Genomic DNA, 21797 nt, shown 5'->3' with positions numbered 1-21797 from the left:
AATAAAGCTGTTCTGAGTCACAGTCATGTTTGTTTCTGTCATTCATTCATTGCTTCTCAAATCTGTCCATGAGATCCATGAGAAGTAAATTTTCAAAAATGTGAACACACATGTATAATTATAATAGGTAACATTTTACAATAAAGTTAATTAGTTAAACATTAGTTAATGTTTTTGGTTCATTTGGGAACATGTTATTGATAAAAAAAAAAAAAAAAAAATGGATTATAATTAATTTCATATATGGTTCAGGATTAGTTCTAGTTTAATAGTTAATTTTGAAAGACTGGTCTAGTTTGTCCAGCAAACTATCAAGTTTCCTTATCGACTATGGATTATTCCTCTCGCCACGAAGAATAATTTACTATTCTAGCATTAAAGCATAAAGCAGTTTGCAGAATCGAAGCGTAGAAGTGACTTGATTTTATGAATGAGCAACAGAAACAATCGAGCATGAATATAATGTATTTAATAGATACGAACTACGGTTTGGAGCGATTGGCTCTTTCCCCGGGAAGGGCTCTTCAGCAGGATTTTCAAACAAGGTTTTAACTTAAACGGTCATGAAACCCCAAAACACTTTCTTTGAGATGTAAACAGATATGTATAGGCTGCACATCATTGAAAACACTAAAGGTACTCATTAATCTATTCATAAGTGGAAGCAGAGGTTTGTGTGCATGTGGACTGTTTTTGTACATACAGTCTCCATGCGTGTTTGCGTGTGTCTGTATTTGTGTGTGATGTGTATTGGGGTTTTGGCCGGTGTCTGTGATGACCTGGCCATTAACCCACATGGTTGAGAGGTGAGAGGGTCCCTGCTTAACTTCAATGGGGCAACAAAGATGCCAAGGGTACTATCTCCCCCCCAGACCTGCCGGAGCCGGTTATACGGAGGAGGTCAAATATTAAAAGCATTCTTTAATTTACAGTTGTGTTGCTGCTTCTGATTAGTGATGGGAAGTTCGGATCATTTCACCGACTCAGACTTTTGAGTCTTGTTAAACAAAAAGAACGAATCTTTTTTTGAGTCATTTCCTTCATTTTAGCAAAATGTAATTAAAATGTTACGTGTTACTTCCCCAACACATCTACTACTTATGCAAACGTTGATCCCACTACAAACAATACAAAACTACAATGCTATAAGATTCAGAAATGATTAATTCATTACCTGGGTCTTCAGTTTATGACAAGCTGATTAAGCTCACCTCACCTCTTGTCTGACAAGTCTTCGGGTTTAAGTCATTCCTTAATGACGTGACAGGCAGTCCCATGCTAAACCAATGCAGTCTGAGCCGGTAATAGAATTAATTAGTTCGTTTCATGAGTCTTTCGGGTTTTCGAGTCGTTCCTTAAACACGTGACAGACCCATACACTAAACCAATGCAGTCTGAGCCGGAAAGAGAATTGATTAGTTCATTTCATGAGTCATTCGGTTTTGAGTCGTTCCTTAATCAAGTGACAGACCCATACACTATTTCTGACATTTCTGTCACTGTTTTTGTTACTGTTTCTTGAGGATCTGTGGTGTGTTATTATAAATAAATAAAGCCCTGTTATAAATAAAATATTGATTAATTTATCTTTTTGACTGTCTATCTGTAAATAAACACTAGGCTATATATTAATATAATAATCCAAGCCTACAATGTACTTATAGCATAGTTTGTTCATTTTTAGTCCAATTTTGAGTTTGCTGTTATAATAATTGCTTTTCCTAGGCAGACTTGACATATTAGTCTAATATAAGAAGATAATATAAGAAGATTGCTCAAAAAGGACATAATGACATATATTAAAAGCAAATAACATTTTGAATTTGAATTATTAATGTTAGTTTAAAACATCAAGGTTATGATAACTTCAGCTTTAACAGTCGTAACACAAACTCAAACAAAACTGGAGAGTTAACGTTATTTACTAATAAATATAATGTGCTTGGGTCACATAGCATAGCGTATGGGTCTGTCACGTGATTAAGGAAGGACTCAAAAACCCGAAAGACTCATAAAGAGAACTAATCAATTCTCTTTCCGGCTCAGAACGCATTGGTAGTGTATGGGTCTGTCACGTGATTAAGGAACGACTCAAAACCCGAAAGACTCATGAAATGAACTAATCAATTGAATCATAAGGTGAACTACTACTAGCAGTACAGAACCTGTAGAATATTGCACATGCGCGACTGAACGAATCACCCCCCCGAGACGACTCGTTCTTCCCGAGTCACATTAAAGATTCGTTCAAAATGAATGAATCATTCAAGAATGACACATCACTACTTCTGATCCTGTGCAGACGTTTACCTTCAAGCAATCCTAGGTGTATATGCCTTTCTTCTTTCTGATGAACATAATCTGAGAAATATTAATAAATATCCTGATGCATCCAAGCTTTATAATGGCAGTGATAGGGATCAATGAGTATGAGCTGAAGAAAGTGCTTCCATCCACATCCATCCATCATAAGGGATGTGTCTGTGTAAACAAAAAAAAAAAATATCAAAAGTTAACAAGTTATGATATAAAATATCTAGCTTCCGTCAGACCATCTTCGTATTTTAGTTACGAAGAAAGTGTAAACTGGCGTCACGTCAGTTACACGTATTCCATAAATTGAATAGAGAAGGTGTAGGACGTACTGAATGCTTTGAGAACTGTGAGAGTTTTACACTTTCTTTTTACACTGAATACGGAAGGCGGTCTGGCGGAAGCTAGATATTTTACTTCATAACTTTTTAAAATATGGATATATTTGTTTACACAAATGCATTGCTTCGCTTCAGAAGGCCCCCAGAGCGTTTATGATGGATGGATGTGGATGGATGCACTTTCTTCAGCTCATACTCATTGATCCTAGTCTCATGGAAAGTGTACCTGTGGGAATGTTTTCGCGAGTCGCAAAAATACCAGTGCATACATATCACTGCAGTTTCCAAAAGAAATGAACACTAGAGGCAGTAAAGTAAAGTGACCTGCACATGCATTTTCGCTGATTGTAATGTATTTACTTAAATAAAAAACATGTAAGAGATGACAGTGTTAATGATTTACCTTGGATTCAAGCAAGAGTGAGACTCCAGGGTTCGATAGAATCAATTGGAGTGTGAAACCAGACCAACACTGCGGGGGCCACCGGGAACAATCGTGCCTGGGCTCGGACCGCAGCAAATAAGCCTAGTGTGAAATCCCCCTTAATCAATACACGATTACAGGATCAGATTATGTTTTAATAAAGACTTATTTTCACGTCTCCTTGCACAATATTATGTTATGACTTCAAAACGCTTTTTACCAAAGTGCACAATTAGTAAACAAACATATTTTGGACTTAACCAGCTCCAAATGTTTTGCTTTTCTGACATATCAAGCTTGCTCGGTAACTTAGCTGATACGGTGTCATATGACAAGGAAAGCCTTGGGTACGAATAAAAGATAAACGAGTCACGGTAAACAAGCTCAAAGATGAGAGATCAAAACAAGATAAAATTACATGATTACGGATGCTTTTTATGTGGCATTTGCTTTTGTTAACACTCTCGGGTAGGTTTAGGTGTGTTGGTGGTAGGCCTGGGCAATAAATCAGTATCGATGTCTTAATCTATAACGATAGAAGAAATGTTCAATATAACTCTCGATATAATTTCACTTAAATGTGTTAAAATGTAAACAGACATGAGGTTCAGTTGCATGAACAACTCTCAAGCCCCCTCCGTCCCTGGGTCACAGACAGCAAAAAGTCAGCAAACTCGGGTTTGATTTGGGTATGCTGCAGCCTATACACCTCTCTGTGTAATAACTAAAACAATGTTTATATATCATATTTTCTGGCTAGTTTTTTATAATACACCCTTAACCCAAACTGAATAATTAAAAACAAGTTTAAATGGGTAAATCTTCTATAAATATTTTTGATTCTTAGTTTTCTTTTCTGTCATACTCAAATTCTTGTTAAAACACATTAGACATGCTTATTCTGTGCATTTTGAACACTTTTTGTGTGAAATTATATTTATTTTGTCCATCAAAAGTGTACTTTAACTTTAATTGAGCCAGCAGCGCATCAAAAATAGACTCGGCGGCAAAACCCCCGCTTCACTGCTGCTTACGCGACGTGTGGCATAACCTGATAGAGTTCAACATGTTCCTGGGTCAACATTTTTGTTGATCCTGGAACAACATTCAAATCAACCAATCAGATTTGAGGGACAAGTTTACAGATTATGTCAAGTTTAGGCTTAAAATCATGAATTGGTGCTTCTACATCAGTGTTCTATTTCGTTCTTCCTGACCGCCAGAGGCAGTGCTTCACACTGGATATTATCTCTCGTTGCAATTGCATAGGTCGAGTTTAATACCAACAAAGTCCCTCGTGACCAGGATGACTCGGGGTGCTCCCCTATTTAACCCCGTGACTTCCTGCAGACTGTCCCTATAATCTTCTCGCGTGCACATATTGCAGGTCATAGAATATTATAAAAAAAAACAAACAAAAAAACAACACTTTTGGAATCCGTTCTTCACAGCTTCGCAACAAAACCATTGTTGGTGTTTCGCGACTGCGCGTCCTCCAGAGGCTGCAGCGGATTCAATTGGAGTTTCATTGAAAAAACAGATCACGATTGGAAACAACGACGATGGGTGAGTTTGTTTACATATACGCTTGGGGTTCGTTCACGTTTTCCCAGCGTTGTTTTGGTCGCTAGAACGGAGTGTTTCCGCTCTGTGGTACGGCCATATAGTGCTATAATAAACTGTAGATGTAGTTAGACCACGCTAGGAGTGTGTGCGCTCTGTATAGCGGTCGGTGTCTGTGCTACAAGAAGTACAATACTCTGCTGGGAGCTTGTTGAAGTAACACAGTAGTGGAGGCAATTAAAATTGTGGTTATATATATATACTTATACACTGAAATACTAAGTGTTTGTGTATATATATATATATATATATATATATATATATATATATATATATATATATATATATATATTATTCTCTAGATATTCTGGTAACAAGGACGGCTGAGACCAGCAACGGTCAGAGTGAAGAAAATAAATTGTTGTCAGAATGGAAATAATTTCTCATACGTGTGCATTGTGCATGACCATGCTGCAGATGGATGATGGGCATGACTGCTGCCCTTCCTGTTTAGGCTTGGAACACTTGAGACAAGGCCTCACAGAGGATGCTTGCATGAACTGTAGTGTCATGTCTTGGGAGTGGAGAACTTCGAGGATAGCTTTGGTGGAAGGACTTTTGGGTGAGTCGCTACCACCACCTCCGCCGAGTAAGGCAACGCATAAGCACAGAAACGTTGAATCAACCAGTGCTTCCGCTGGAAAGAGATGCAAAGAAGACCCCTTAGTCAAGAAAGTGGATGTGTTGACTGCTGAGTTTGCTCAGATTAAGTCTTTGCTTATGAAATTACAACCGGGTGAGAAACTAGTGTCTGTAGTCGAAGCCCCCACCACGGAGTCGCCCATTATGGAGGAAGATATTCTGTCAATGGCGGCTTCTCACAACCAATTTTATGATGTGGAAGAAGTGGAGGTTGTCTCGGATCACCAATCCCATCTCTCCCATGATGGCTCAATGCCGGATTACAGATGATCTTCTTATCCAGGCATATAACACAGCAGCACGAATGGGTCGCATTGGCAATTCTCTCTCACATCTCATGCTGGCCCTGTCTCAATCTCTTCAAACATCAGGAAGTGATCCTTTAAACTCGAACTTAAGTGATGCCTCGCTTCAGGCAATGGCATTCATGACAAGAGAGCTGGGCAGGCTGATGTCGACGCTCACACAGACACGCCGCCAAGTCTGGCTGGCACAATCACCTCTGTCTGAGGCATGTAGAAAGACACTAAGGGACCTTCCAGTAGTTCCAGGACAGCTCTTTGGACCAGCTGCACAGCAGACGCTGGAACGCAGTGTCCAGGTGAATCAGACCAGGCAGCAATTTGCTGACCTGAGGAGAGTTCCTCAGTCTCAATTACATTATAGGCAGCCCTCTAGGGGGCATGATCTACCACGGCCTCAGTTTTCAACACGCCCAGGTGATACTCAGAGAGACCAGCCTCAGCCACAGCGATCTCAGCGAGTGGAGCATTCTACTCAGCGGCCCCGGGCTCGGGGACAGCAAGTATTTCAGGCCCCAAGGGGCAGAGCACCTGGCCAACGGCCCTCCAGGGATTTTAGAGGCCAGGGACGCAGGACCTGAAGGTCTGCGGCCAGCCGTCGGACGTTTTACTCCTCAGCAGCTCAGTTATTGGGAGACTACAACCTCCGACCCATGGGTTATAGCAACACTAACTCAGGGGTACAAGCTGCAGTTCCGACGGCGGCCGCCCGCTTTCAACGGGGTCAGAATGACCATAGTCTCAGACCCCAACAGTTCATTTTCACTAAAACAAGAAATAGCGCAACTTCTACAGAAGGGTGCCATCGAACCAGTAGAAGGGTCAGAACGGCTCAATGGGTTCTTTTCAATATACTTCTTAATTCCAAAGAAAGACGGGGGAGTAAGGCCCATACTCGACCTTCGCGGCCTAAACAAGTTCCTGAAGGTCTTACCATTTCACATGTTACGAATAACCAATGTTCTCCAGGCGGTCAGGCAGCAGCACTGGTTCACCACAGTAGACTTAAAGGATGCGTACTTCCATATTCCAATTGCTCCACAACACAGGCCATTCCTACGCTTTGCATTTCAGGAACAGGTCTATCAGTTCCGTGTCCTCCCATTCGGCCTCTCCCTATCACCACGGGTCTTCACCAGGTGCATGGCTGCGGCACTGGCTCCAATCCAAGCTACAGGACTACAAGTGCTTCTGTACTTGGACGACTGGCTCCTTTGCTCCCACTCACAGGAGCAGGCAGTGCTGGAAATCACACAGCTACTGTCACATATTACCCGTCTGGGTCTTTCTGTGAATTTCAGCAAGAGCCAGCTAACTCCAAGTCAGTCTTTGGGGTTCATAGGTGTCATGCTAGATTCACGAGTAATGAAAGCCTCGCCATCAGCACAGCGGGTGGACAATATACAGCTCCTCCTACAACAGTTTCGAAGGCAGGCCAGACTTCCGTTCAGGTGCATCCTCAGGCTCATGGGTATGTTGGCGGCAGCAGCTGCTGTCATACCGCTAGGCCTCCTGTCACTCCGCCCATTTCAGATATGGGTGAACAGTCTCCACTTGAATCCCGTTTGGCACAGGAACAGGAGAATCAAGATTACAGAACGATGCCTTCTGGCCTTGAAGCCATGGAGGAGGAGGTCGTATCTGACCAAAGGGGTTGCTCTGGGCGTGATTCCCTCTCGGAGGGAGGTAGTCCAGACCGACGCGTCTCTTGCAGGCTGGGGGGCAGTCTGGCAACACAGAGCAGTCAGAGGACATTGGAACCCCCCGGAGAAGAGCGAGAGTATAAATACCTTGGAACTTCGTGCAGTACAGTTGGCTCTAAAGCACTTTGTACCATTTTTGAAGGGCAGGCACATTCTTGTCAGGTCCGACAACACTTCAGTGGTCTATCACATCAACCATCAAGGGGGCACGAGGTCCAGCCAGTCCCTTCGGGTATCTCAGGAACTGTTGACTTGGGCCTTCCCACAGTTTGCAAGCATCAGAGCGATGCACATTCCGGGAGTGTCAAATGTGGTGGCAGATTATTTGTCGCGCCACAGACCTCCATCGGGGGAGTGGAGACTCAACCCAGAGGTGGTAGAGATGATATGGCAGCGGTTTGGCAGGGTGGAGGTGGACCTCTTCGCCTCTGCGACATCGACCCATTGTCGTCTCTGGTTCTCACTAGTGGAGGAATCCAGTCGGCATATCATGTGCGAATAGATGGTAAGCCATTGGGGACTCATTCCTTGGTTACTCAGTTTCTTAGAGGTGCTCAACGGCTGCACCCTCCTCAGCCCACTCGGGTGCCCTCATGGGACCTGAGCCTAGTCTTAAAATCTCTTACATTGCACCCGTTTGAACCTCTGGAGCAAAGTGACCTGAAGTGGGTCTCACTGAAGACAGCGTTTCTCTTGGCCATTACTTCGGCTAAGCGTGTGAGTGAGCTCCACGCGTTATCAGTCAGCACATCCTGTATGCGCTGGAATGCAGAGGGTTCAGTAGTGACATTATGGCCGAACACAGCATTTCTCCCCAAAAGGCTCTCTGACAATTTTAGAAACCAGGCTATTGAGTTGACAGTGTTTAATCCTACAGTATTGGGTACACAGGAGGAGGGAAGCAGACTTTTGTGCCCAGTAAGAGCCCTCCGGGCCTATCTGAGGGCCACAGAAGCTTTCCGGCAATCAGACCAACTTTTTCTCAGTCACGGGGGGCCAAAAAGAGGTCAGCCCCTCTCAAAGCAGAGATTGTCGCACTGGGTAGTGGAGGTGATCACCCATGCGTACAAATCTAATAATTATTCAGTACCATTGGGGGTGAGATGTCATTCGACAAGGGGCATCTCAGCGTCTTGGGCTGCACTAAAAGGTGTTCCTCTTAGTGATATTTGTGCAGCAGCTACATGGTCATCAACAAGTACCTTTTCCAGATACTACAGGGTTAATGTGGCGGCTTCTGATACCATTGGGGCAGCGGTCCTTTCTGGGCCCTCAACTTCCTCTTAAGGGTAAGCAGGACCTCCTCGTGACCTTGTTGTTATAAGTCATCCAGTGTGAAGCACTGCCTCTGGCGGTCAGGAAGAACGAAATAGAACGAGAGTTACGTATGTAACTGCGGTTCTATGAGTTCTGGATGACCGCCAGAGCTTTCTGTCACTCGGAGTCGGTGCGAGAAGATTCCGTAAGGACAGTCTGCAGGAAGTCACGGGGTTAAATAGGGGAGCACCCCGAGTCATCCTGGTCACGAGGGACTTTGTTGGTATTAAACTCGACCTATGCAATTGCAACGAGAGATAATATCCAGTGTGAAGCACTGCCTCTGGCGGTCATCCAGAACTCATAGAACCGCAGTTACATACATAACTCTCGTTATTCATCTATCATTTCCCTCTGATTTTTAGGATAACTTATGGGTAGGGTTAGGTTTAGGGGTAGGAATAGGGTTAAGACTAAATTTTCAGACTGTAATGTTGTTCCGGAATCAACAAAATATGTTGACCCAGGAACGCATCTAACTCAGCAATATCAGGATGTGCCGACGTGTGAATGCACTCATTGATTAACATCCATGGCGGAAAAAATATGCACTGCTCACGTGCTGCTTACGCTTGCAGTGTGAAGCCGGCATTAGCAGTGCAGCAAAAATAGACCCAGCGTATCACAGAAGTACTGAGATAAAAGTTTATAGTTCAGATATACTAATGTCTATGTTATTGATCAAAATTGAGCAAATCAGCTTCTGAAAGAAACTTGGCGCTGAAAATGACGCATTTATCGATTGCGTTGTTTCACCACCAGGTGGCGACAAGTGAGTGTTAAAAAATGTATTTGACATTGAATCTTCATTCAACAGATTCTTTCAAAAATACTGATACATCCAGTAATGAAACACGAGTATTTATGGGTGAGTCATTTAATCATACATCCAAACAGATTTTTTTAAAATAATTAATTCAAATAATTTTTTTTTAATAGACTGCAGCAATTAATATTTTGTCAGAATCTCTAGTAGATTACATGTTATTTTGTTTAGTTGTCATTCAGAATCAACTAAACAAAATTTTTACAATAATTGTTTGCCTTAATTAAAAATGTATTGGTAAAATTAAAACTTTTTAAAAAAAATAAAAAATAAAAAAAGCGTATACATTTTTTTTCAATAATTATTGATACAGAACAATATGAAACATTATATTGTGATAATTTTTTTAGCTGTATCGCCCAGACCTAGTTGGTGGTACGCTATTTTAAAACGTGATGGAGCCCTACACTTTTAGCACCACTCACCGGAAAAATTTCAAGTCAGAACTGTGGTGATTCGTATAAAAACCAGTCATAAATACGTACAATATTTATGTTTATCTGTTCTGTCAAAAAAAAAATTATAATAATTAACATGCTTTTAGCGCAACTCAGTGGACATTTTCACATTGAAACTGCAGTGATATGTATGTATTGGTACGTATTTTGACACTCGCGAAAACGTTCCCACAGGTAAGTTTTTCTAAAGAACCCAGCCTTAAGAGAACAGTGGATGCAGTTTGTTTTTCCAGGGCAGCAACAGAATTGTGCACACGTTTGTTTGTTCCAGGAATTTTGGTGACAAATGTTTTGTAAACAAGTTCCAGTTCGACACTGGATTTGCAGATTGCAGGCAGTGAGTAAAACTGCATCAAATGTCTGTATTTTGTTGGCAATCGGAGCGAGAGTGCATATAATGTAAACAACACAAACGTTTTTGTTCCCTTTTTATATATAATGATGTCGGAGCTTGCAGACGATCGCTACACATGACTCTGCCCAAAGCATGCCTCCAGGAGAGAAAGAGTCAGTACAGCATCTATCTTTTATTAATATGATAAAACTAAAGATTTTTCTGATATATGATATGAAGGATGCAATGCTACTCTATAGGTACTCAAAATTGACATGAGATTGGCAGAAACTGTGTGCTTTATTTACCCTTTAAAGTTGCTCCAAGTTTTGCACCGTTTCATCATTACAAAATATGGGCCACTTCATCATTAATACCCAGGCAATTAAACTAGAAGAAGCATAAATGTGTATATTTTCCCCTGTTTACTGTTACTTTATTTTTTTCCTAGAGTAAATCAACAACTTTATATTATGTCATTATATTATGTGTCAATAAAATATGCAAAACATGCATTGTATGAGTCACCTGCATGTACTGGAAGTCTTTCAATTACATGCATTAGGAACACTCAAAATAACATATCTACAAGCATACACCAAAGATATGCAGGCAGCTTGTAAAACTATTTTTTTTGTGTTTCTCTTCCCATTATGGCATGTCTAGTGTTTCTCTCTGGATGTAGAAGGATGATGTAGCACTTTGGGGCGAATATGGCCACCAGTAATCCAAAACTAGAAGCTAAAATGGCAAATATCTCTACAGCCACTGCATATTTTCCTGGAGAGCTCACATATGCTGGAATAAACGCAATCCACACAGCACAGAAGATCAACATACTGAAAGTGATGAACTTTGCTTCATTAAAATTATCTGGAAGATTTCTCGCCAGGAAGGCTAAAAGGAAACTTACTACTGCCAACAGTCCAATGTATCCCAGCAGCATAGAAAAACCAGCCACTGAGCCAATAGCACATTCATAGACTATTTTAGAGCGGATATACTGGTTGTTTTTATGGGGTGTTGGAGAGGCAGTTGATAGCCAGACTGCACATATCACAACCTGGAGGGCTGTTAGGACAAGAACTGTGCATCTTTGTTGAACTGCTCCAAACCATTTCATCGCGCCTTTACTCTCTGGCCGAGATGACTTAAACACAGCTATTACCACCATAGTTTTGACCAGGATGCTGGAGATACACAGGACAAAGCTTATGCCAAACACAGCATGTCTTAACTGACACGTCCACAACTGTGGCTGACCAATGAACAGTAGCACACACAGGAAACACAGTTTAAGTGACACCAGAAGCAGGAAGCTGAGCTCTGAATTGTTGGCTCGTACTATGGGAGTGTTATGATGAAGAGCAAAGACGACCATCACAAGAGCACAGAAGCAGGGGCCAAGCAGGGAAGCAGTGGTCAGAGAGATGCCCAGAGGTTCCTCATAGGATAGAAACTCAACTTCTTTGGGGACACACTGATCCTTATCTTTATTGGACCAGAACTCTTCTGGACACACTGTGCACTCAACAGCATCTGCAATTAAGAAAAAGAGAAAAGACAAGAATTTAAGAGGAAATTGGGACATTTTCATATTATAGTCAAATACTGTTTACCAATAGTAAACTCTTCAATAGAATTAGCACCTGTTGTATTAGAAATCTCTCCATCTCCACATGGCAGACAGTCAAAACAGCAGACAGGATGGCCCTTCCTTGTGGCTCGTCTGGTTCCTGGGGGGCAGCTCTCACTGCACACAGACTGTGGGGGCTGAAAGAGACATCATCTTTCATGTGTTTGTTATCTCTTTTACATAATGATAAGTGTGCCTTTTGTATTCATTTATTTGTCTTATCACAGCATTGAATATTTTTAGACTACGTACATAAATGATGACATTAACATGCAATGTCACTTACCTTTTTTGTCTCAAAGTTCCAGTAAATTGCTTCTTCATCCAGTGTGAGCACCGTCCCCGTTGCCACCCCTTTATTTACTACACCAACCATGTAGATACTTATTGACCCATCAGAGCCTGTCTGCCAGTTTAACACATCATAGATAGGCAGAGCATCTCCATTCTCATCAAATGACACATGATCCCCAAAGCCTGTGGTGAAGTTCACTTTCTGTAGATAGTGAACCAGCTGTACAGTTTGCAGACAGGACAGGTGTTATATTTATCTGAAATTTGAATTAACGTGGAGCATACAGCATATTTTGCTTTTTCTACATATTGCTAGTCTATATGCCTGGAGAGAATCTGCACTATTCTTGTGGGTCTTACCTGCCAGGTTTTCAGGTTGATTATGTCAGCACAGCTGTTCCCACTGAATGGTCCTCTACCCTCCTCACACTGCATCAGGTCATGAAGCGCATGTGCCAGGGCATAAACTGCCTTATAGACATTATACGCTGTCCTCAAACCTGAAACATCAGTGTATGGTGTGTCTGTTGTGCTCAGATCCTCCTGTCCTGTACACACCTTTTTCACTTGCTCTCTATCTGTCTCTTTATCCCCCATTTCAAAACTGCACCCAAACATGTTCTCCCAGAAGATCCTCAACATATTATTTCTTGTATCATTGCTGGGACAAAGACGTAGCAGAAAGTCATGAAGCCCCTGAATTTCTCCACGCCTAACGGCAATGCCCAGTGTGCCCCTAAGAAAGGGCATGAAACGTGGAGTGTAGTATACAGGTGAGGTGGCCCAAGCTTCACTTGCAATCCACTGCCTGCCTGTGATGTTCTGCAACACCACCTCATCCATCAAAGGCAACAGAAAGGCTTCTGTGGAGAACACCACCACCACTCTAGCTGTAGAGGCCTGGATTACTCCGATTATACGCTGAATATCTCTGTGGTTGTTATCATGGGGCAGGATTTCAGAAAAAGCAAAACAATGTCCAATCAGCTGCATTTCCTGCTGGAAGGACTGAGCAGCATAGATACCATAGTCATCATCACTGTAGACAAGACCAACCCAGGTCCATCCAAAATATCTCAAGATCTGAACCATAGCCCGCACCTGGAAGGCATCACTGGGGATAGTTCTGAAGAAAGAGGGGTGCTTTTTCCTGTTACTCAAACAGGAGCAGGTGGCAGAGTAACTAACCTAATTAGTGGAGATGGAGAAAGAAGAAAAGAGATGAGCCATAAAAATAGTGAAAAAAAAAAAAAAAATAAAATTAAAAATTGATCCGTGCTTTTTTCCTTTTTTATACACAAACAGACGAGAGGTTCCGGAATATATATATATATATATATATATATATATATATATATATATATATATATATATATATATATATATATATATATGCATAGTGTATGTGTGTGTAGCAGAAAAGGACACCAAATTTAACTTAAAAGTGCATTTGCACACAGTGTATTTTTACTTTTTCATTCCATCTTACTATAGGTACTCGAAACAGTCCCAGAACACTGGAAATCGCAATGGAAGGAGTTGAACTAGTATCCCCGACAATCCCAATCACAGGAGGGGGGCCAGTGCAGTTTAGGTTTGAGAAGGACTCATCTGTCCCACTAGCCAGGGATATGGCAGCCCGGAATGCCATTCCTAGCCTCACACAGTTGTCATAAAGATGGTAACCAAGAGTGATGTTAGGCAGCAGTCTGGGATTCTTATTGATCTCATCTATTGCAAAAGCCATGGTCTGAGCCTCCTGGAAGCTATCCATATCAAATCTAGAAAAGACAAATGTTAAATGTGTACATTTAGTGATACTAAAAAATCATTAAAATACAAATGAATAGAACCATTAACACATTTCAAATACTTCTGAGTTAAAGCATCACTTGCGGACTTGTCAAATACACAGTAGTTTCAATACAGACTTTTTTTTTTTTTTTCGTCAAGGCTTGTTATTACTGCTGTCAACACATAATTTGAGCAAATTAAATATGATGAAAGAGGCTCAAGAAGAACATTCATATTTCTTATTATTAATTAGGTTATTTATTCATTTATTTATTATTTTTAAATATGTTTCTCTCCTCTTTTATAGTTAAGCAATATGTCTGGCTCCAGACTCACTTTTCACAGTGTGGTGGTTCTGGTTTAGTTTTGAAGCTCAGCTCTGGGAACACTGTGAAAAAATGAACCTGAAACAGGCCTCCAAGTATAACATCTCCATCCTGGTACATTCCATTCAATTTGAACCGTCCCTGGAGCTGACAGGAACCTGATCTGAGGATTGAAGCTGCAGAAATACAGTTAAATGACAGGTATAGAAAAATATACAGTGTGATGTACATCTCTTGTCCTTTCTCACTCACTCAGCTAACTAATTTATGATGAAGGTTGTGGTTGAAGGTTGGAGGGGTGTTACTTTAAAAGAGTGGGTGGTGCCATACTTGGAAATCAGGACGTCACCATCCGATCTCATCATGATTTCTTTTTCTAAACAAGGTTAAGAAAAGGTTAAGAAAGGTTAAGAAACCTAAACAAGATCACAAAGAAATTACAACTTTAAAGAGGAGTAGTTTTATTTATTTATTTTATTTATTTTTATTTGATTTTTTTCTCAGAATGTCCACTAGATGTCAGGCACGCATTAATCTTTTGCTAAAAAGTACAGATTATTGGTCCATTTATTTCATACAGCTTATAAAAGCTCTGAACGGAATGTATACAATTAATCAACGGCCTAATTTATGTTTTGGTGTGAGCAGTCAGAGTACCAGCAACATATGAGAAGTGAAAGTACACAATAATAAGTGAGGGTAAGCTACAGATTAAAATATATTAGTCCCAGTTATGCAAACTGGCCCACTTCAAGCACTGCTAAATTGTGATTACAATCCTTTTTTATGCAACTGCAAAATGTTTACTGTATACAACTTACCTTTTTTTCTGTCTCTTGTCACAGTTCTGTTTAGTTAGTTTCATTTTCATTGACTTTTAGTTTATTTTCAGTGTTTTCTTTGTCTAGTTTCCTGCCACTTATGAGTTGTCATGGTTACTGATATGATTAGTTCTATTAGTTCAGCTGTGTCTCTGACAGCCCTTATATTCACTGATGTGTGTATGATTTTTGAGAACAGGTGAAATGATTGAGGCAATTTATTTTGCCAGAAGAGTCTGAGGTTTTGAAAATGTAGTATTAAGATTTGGTTTTGTGTTGAGCCGTGAGTAAATGGGTGAAAATAATAATTAATATTATTAATTCATAATTAATGTTATTTTATTTACATTTGCAATCCAAAACAAATGTTTAAGGGCAAATGTGGTAAACATTAGCTGACATTTATCCAAAGAAATGGATGTCTCCCTCCCTGCATACCACAATGTTTTTGTTTTTGCTAATCCAGTCTCCTTCCATGTTACATTTCTATGGCAACACTATCAACAATATGCAGCAGCCAGGTTGTACAGCGTTCGGTCACCAGGATTTTGCCAACTAAGATATGTTACTGATTCAGCATATTTTGTTGATCTCGAAACAACATTCCTGTGTGAAAATTTAGTTGGTAACCCTTTACAATAAGGTTCATTAGTTAAACATTAGCAAATGTATTAAATGAACAAACCATGAGCAATACATTTGTTACTGCATTTACTGAACTTTGTTAACGTTAGTTAATGAAAATACAGTTGTTCATTGTTTGTTTGTGTAACTTCACAGTGCATTAACTAATGTTAACAAGATTTTAATAATGTATTAGAATTTAGTACATGTTGACATTAACATTAACAGAGATTAATAAATGCTGTATAAGTGCAGTTCATGTTGGTAACACTTTATTTTAGAGTATTTTAACTAGTTGCTTATTAGTATGCATATTATAGCTTACTGGCCATTTATTAGTACTTATTAAGCACATATTAATGCCTTATTCTGCATGTCCTTATTCTGCATTCTTAATCCTACCCAATACCTAAACTAAACAACTACTTTATTAATAATCAGTAAATTAGGAGTTTATTGAGGGAAAAGTCGTAGTTAATAGTTTATATGTGTTCCCTTTTCTAAAGTGCTACCATGTTAACTAATGTAGTTAACTAATGTTAACTAATGAACCTTATTGCAAAATGTTACCTTTTAGTCCTAACCCTATCCCTACGACTAAATTAAACCCTACCCTTATCCCTAAAATCAGAGGTAAAGTGATTAACACTGATGTTGAACCATCAAACCTGGTTTGACAAAAAATGTAAACTTGACTTAAAATGTAAACGTGTTTCTTAAATCTGATTGGTTGATTGGAATGTTGTTCCAGGATTAACAAAGATGTTGATTCAGGAACATGTTCTACTTGATGAAATCAGTTCACTCATGTGACAAGCCAAGAGTGATAATGAAGTGGCTTGGAGATCATTACATTGAAATTTTGGACTTGTGGCCAGGCAACTCCCCGGATCTTAATCCCAGAGAGAACTTGTAGTCAATCCTCAAAAGGCAAGTGGACAGGCAGAAGTTCACAAACTGTAATCAGCTTTAAGCATTACAGTAATTAGGTAAGAATGTATTGCCATCAGTCAGGATTTGGCCCATAAGCTATCCAGCATGTCAGAACAAATCGCAGAGGTTTTGAAGAAGGGTCAACATTGTATGTTGCACAAATTAAATATTTTTCCAATAAAAGCTTTTAAAACTTATATGCTTATCATTGTTTTCCAGTATACAATACAAACATGTTTAAAAAGAAATCTGCAAATTCTGAAGCAGCGCACTTTTTGAAACACAAAATTTATGTCACTGCCAATACTTTTGGTCACAGCTGTATATAAAAGTCAAAGTGCAGTTAAAACAACGCTGTATTCGTTTGGAAAACATGCATGCCAAACTGAAATCTCCATACTGAACTTTTTCTGTATAAATATGTTACGCGTTACATGATACTACAAAACAGCAGGCGTTACAAACATTTTACTTATTTGTTTGAGTTGAAACCCCAAATTGGAATAATTGAGATTGAAGAGTTGGGGTGGAGGAGGGATGCTGTAAAAACTGTCGTATATATCAAAACTGCTCTATATGCCTCCTCTCGCATTGATTGAGTAGATTATCTGAACGTGCTCCTACCAAACTTTAATTAGTTAATAAATCATCATTTCTTTTGTGTTTCTCTTCCCATGATGGCTTTTTTAGTGTTTCTTTCTGGATGTAAAAGGATGATGTAGCACTTTGGGGCAAATATGGCCACCAGTAATCCAAAACTAGAAGCTAAAATGGCAAATATCTCCACAGCTACTGCATATTTCCCTGGAGAGCTCAAATATGCTGGAACAAACGCAATCCACACAGCACAGAAGATCAACATACTGAAAGTGATGAACTTTGCTTCATTAAAATTATCTGGAAGATTTCTCGCCAGGAAGGCTAACATGAAGCTTACTGCTGCCAACAGTCCAATGTATCCCAGCAGCATAGAAAAACCAGCCACTGAGCCAATAGCACATTCATATACTATTTTAGAGCGGATATACTGGTTGTTTTTATGTGGTGTTGGAGAGGCAGTAGAGAGCCAGACTGCACATATCACAACCTGGAGGGCTGTTAGGACCAGAACTGTGCATCTTTGTTGAGCTGCTCCAAACCATTTTAACGCACTTTTGCCCTCTGGTCGAGATGACTTGAACACAGCTATTACCACCATAGTCTTGACCAGGATGCTGGAGATGCACAGGACAAAGCTTATGCCAAACACAGCATGTCTTAACTGACATGTCCACCGCTGCGGCTGACCAATGAACAGCAGTACACACAGAAAACTCAGTTTGAGTGACAACAGCAGAAGGAAGCTGAGCTCTGAATTGTTGGCTCGTACTATGGGAGTGTTATGGTGATGAGAGAAGATGACCATCACAAGAGCACAGAAACAGGTGCCAAGCAGAGATGCAGTGGTCAGAGAGATGCCCAGAGGATCCTCATAGGATAGAAACTCTACCTCTTTGGGGACACATTGATCTTTATCTTTATTGGACCAGAACTCATCTGGACACACTGTGCACTCATTTACATCTGTGATTTAAGAAAAAGAAAGATGGTGAGAATTTTAAGCATAAAGTACTTTAAAAATAAAATTATATTAAAAATTGACCAACAATAATCATCTCACCTGTTGTATTAGAAATTAATCCATCTCTGCATGGGAGGCAGTCAAAACAGCAAATAGGAAAGCCCTTCCTCGAGGCTCGTCTTGTGCCTGGGGGGCAGCTCTCACTGCACACTGACCTTGGGATCTGAAAGAGACATCATGTTGTTAGTCATGTGTTTGTCTGTCATCTCTTTTACATAATGACAAGCTTGGCCTTTCCATTACTTCTTTCTTATTTATCTTTTCAAAGATTTGACTATTTTTAGGTTATATCTGCAAAAGGGATGACATAAACATGCAATGTTAGTTACTTGTTTTGGCTCAAAGTTCCAGTATAATGCATCGTCATCCAGTGTGAGCACCATCCCTGTTGCTGCCTCTTCATTTACTACACCAACAGCTTGGACCCTTATTGACCCATCAGAGCTCGGCTGCCAGTTTAGTACATCATAGATAGGCAGAGCATCTCCATTCTCATCAAATGACACATGATCCCCAAAGCCTGTGGTGAAGTTCACTTTCTGTAGGTAGTGAACCAACTGTACAGTTTGTAGACAGGACAGGTGTTATATGTTTATGTGAAATTTTGATTAATGTACCGCACATATTTTACTTTTCCAAATCAGTTCTTGTACACTGTGTTCCAAATTATTATGACATATGAGCAGAATTTCAGTACAATAAACATATTAGATAAAATAAACAGATTCAAATTCAGATTTTAGTTTTTCAAAGAAAGTGTTTGATTGTTTGTTTTATTTCTCCATATCTTTTATCTTTTATCAGATAACTAGTATCAATCTCAGACAGGTTTGTTCAATTGTTTTCCAGGTCTACTAAGGTAAATGCAATATGGGGAGAAAGAAAGATCTTTCTGAAGATGCATGAAAACATGAATTGGTGCAATGTTATGCAGAAGACATGAAAACAACTAATATTGTGTGTAAACTGAATGGAGATTATCGAACTATCATAAAATTTGTGAGTTGTTTACAGCACAAGAGAACTCAGTCAGATAAAGGCTTATGAAGGAAAGTTTCTGTAAAAAAAAAAAGAATAATTGTATTTCAAATATAAAAAAGCCACTGTTGAGCAGCAAACAGGTATTTGAAGCTGCTGGTGTCTCTGGGGTCTCAAGAACCTCTCCATGCAGGCCAGCAGTTGTGTGTAAAGTTGCATTTCCACCACCTCTAATCAAAACTCACAGAGAAACATTTACAGTGGGTTTGGAAATACATAAAGACTCAGTTTTAAATAGTTTTATTTACTGTGACATCAGCCTTTATTTTGAGTTCTTCTGTTCTCTAAATCATTCAGATTTCAGTATTTATTGTACTGAAATACCACTGATACATCACTTGCATAATAATTTGGAACACAGTGTATATGCCTGGAGAGAATCTGCACTATTCCTGTGGGTCTTACCTGCCAGGGTTTCAGGTTTGTTATGTCAGCACAACTGTTCCCACTGAATGGTCCTCTACCCTCCTCACACTGCATCAGGTCATGAAGCGCATGTGCAAGGGCATAAACTGCCTTATACACATTATAAGAGGCCCTCAGCTCCGAAACATCAGTGTATGGTGTGTCTGTTGTGCTCAGATTCTCCTGTCCTGTACACACCTTTTTGACTTGCTCTCCATCTGTCTCTTTACTCCCAGTTTCAAAACTGCAACCAAACATTTTCTCCCAAAAGATCCTTAACATGTTATTTTTTGGATCATTGCTGGAATGGAGACGTAGCAGAAATTCATGAAGCCCTTGGATCTCTCCGCGCCTTATGGCGATCCCCAGTGTGCCTCTTAGAAAGGGAAGTAAACGTGGAGCGTGATTTACAAGAGAGGTGGCCCAAGCTTCACTGGCAATCCACTGTCTGCCTGTCATGTTCTGCAACACCACCTCATCCAACAAAGGTATCAAAAAGGATGGAGTGGAAAAAACAACCATTACTTTAGCTGTAGAGGCCTGAATCACTCCTGTTATACGCTGAATATCTCTGTGGTTGTTATCATGGGGAAGGATTTCAGAAAAAGCAACACAGCCTCCAAACAGCTGCATTTCCTGATGGAAGGACTGAGCAGCATAGATGCCATAGTCATCATCACTGTAGATAAGACCAACCCAGGTCCATCCAAAATATTTTAAAATCTGAACCATAGCCCGCACCTGGAAGGCATCACTGGGAATAGTTCTGAAGAAAGAGGGGTATTTTTTCCTGTCACTCAAACAGGAGCAGGTTGCATAGTGACTAACCTTATTAGAGAGAAAGACCAACAAAAAATTATCAGTACTTGATACGTTTTTTCATACAAAAACAGATAAGAAACCTTTTTTCTTTCATCCAATCTTACTATAGGTACTCGAAACAGCCCCAGAATACTGGAAATAGCAATAGAAGCAGTTGAACTCGAATCCCCCACAATCCCAATCACTGGTGGTGGGCCAGTGCAGTTTAGGTTTGAGAAGAACTTTTCTGTACCACTAGCCAGGGATATGGCAGCCCGGAACGCCATTCCTAGCATCACACAGTTGTCATAAACATGGTAACCAAGAGTGATGTTAGGAAGCAGGTTTGGATTCTTATTGATCTCATCTATTGCAAAAGCCATGGTCTGTGCCTGCTGGAAGCTCTCCATATCAAATCTATGAAAAAGCAAGACAATGTTGATATTTAAACTATTCTGGAAAGGTAATTGGCAGTACAAATAGTAATTAATCAATTACAGTAATGAAGCAGTAAAACATAACTTGAACAAATTCACAATAGCAATTAACATTGAATTCAAAATGTTTTGCAAAACTATTTTTGAGGTATATTTTCCTAGTTTAAAAAAAACTATTTTTATTTCGTATTGTTGTCCATATCCACTCTAGACTCACTGCTCACAGTATGGTGGTTCTGGCTCAGTTCTGAAGCTCAGCTCCGGGAACACTGTGAGGAAATCAACCTCAAACAGGCCTCCAAATATAAAATCTCCATTTTTGTACATTCCATTCAGCCTGAAGTGTCCTTGGAGCTGACACATGTCTGATCCGAGTATTGAAGCTGAAAAAAGAAAGCTAAAAGACAGATAAAGGCAGATGTTCAGAGTGAACCACATCTCTATTTCTGAGCTATTCAACCACTCAGCCTACTAATTTATGATAAAGGTTGTGTGGGTGTTGCTTTAAATGAGCAGAAGATGCTAAGTGGGCGTCCCTGGAAATCAGGATGTTACCCTCCTATCACTATTTTTCTAATCTATGTAAAGTAATGACAACTTTTGACAACCAGTTATTTAACGGGTGGGTCAGGGGCAAGAAAACAGTACTGATGGAAAAATTTATTTTTTATGCATTCACAGTGATTTTCTGCTCGGGGAGATTGTAAATGATTATTTAGAGATGCTGAGGTGACAAAAATTGGGTTTTAAAGCTTAGGAATATAATATCAATTATATCTACTTG

At 40.0% G+C, this 21797-nt stretch overlaps 2 protein-coding genes across 2 annotated transcripts; both read right to left on the bottom strand.

Annotated features, from left to right (window-relative positions):
* Window positions 1–10908: 10908 nt before the first annotated feature.
* LOC137022704 (extracellular calcium-sensing receptor-like) lies at window positions 10909–14564 on the bottom strand. Its single transcript, XM_067389143.1, has 6 exons — window positions 14344–14564; window positions 13703–13994; window positions 12574–13401; window positions 12206–12433; window positions 11933–12056; window positions 10909–11822 (listed from the first exon to the last, which is right to left on the bottom strand). The coding sequence occupies exons 1-6, from the start codon at window positions 14562–14564 to the stop codon at window positions 10909–10911; spliced, it is 2607 nt and encodes an 868-aa protein (XP_067245244.1).
* Window positions 14565–17360: 2796 nt separating this feature from the next.
* LOC137022703 (extracellular calcium-sensing receptor-like) lies at window positions 17361–21451 on the bottom strand. Its single transcript, XM_067389142.1, has 6 exons — window positions 21231–21451; window positions 20702–20993; window positions 19776–20603; window positions 18662–18889; window positions 18372–18495; window positions 17361–18274 (listed from the first exon to the last, which is right to left on the bottom strand). Exons 1-6 carry the CDS (start codon window positions 21449–21451, stop codon window positions 17361–17363), a joined length of 2607 nt encoding a protein of 868 aa, XP_067245243.1.
* Window positions 21452–21797: the final 346 nt, after the last annotated feature.

The sequence above is a fragment of the Chanodichthys erythropterus genome, chromosome 7 (assembly GCF_024489055.1).
Source record: "Chanodichthys erythropterus isolate Z2021 chromosome 7, ASM2448905v1, whole genome shotgun sequence".
Classification (NCBI taxonomy): Eukaryota; Metazoa; Chordata; class Actinopteri; order Cypriniformes; family Xenocyprididae; genus Chanodichthys; species Chanodichthys erythropterus.
This window is presented reverse-complemented; position numbering and strand designations above follow the sequence as displayed.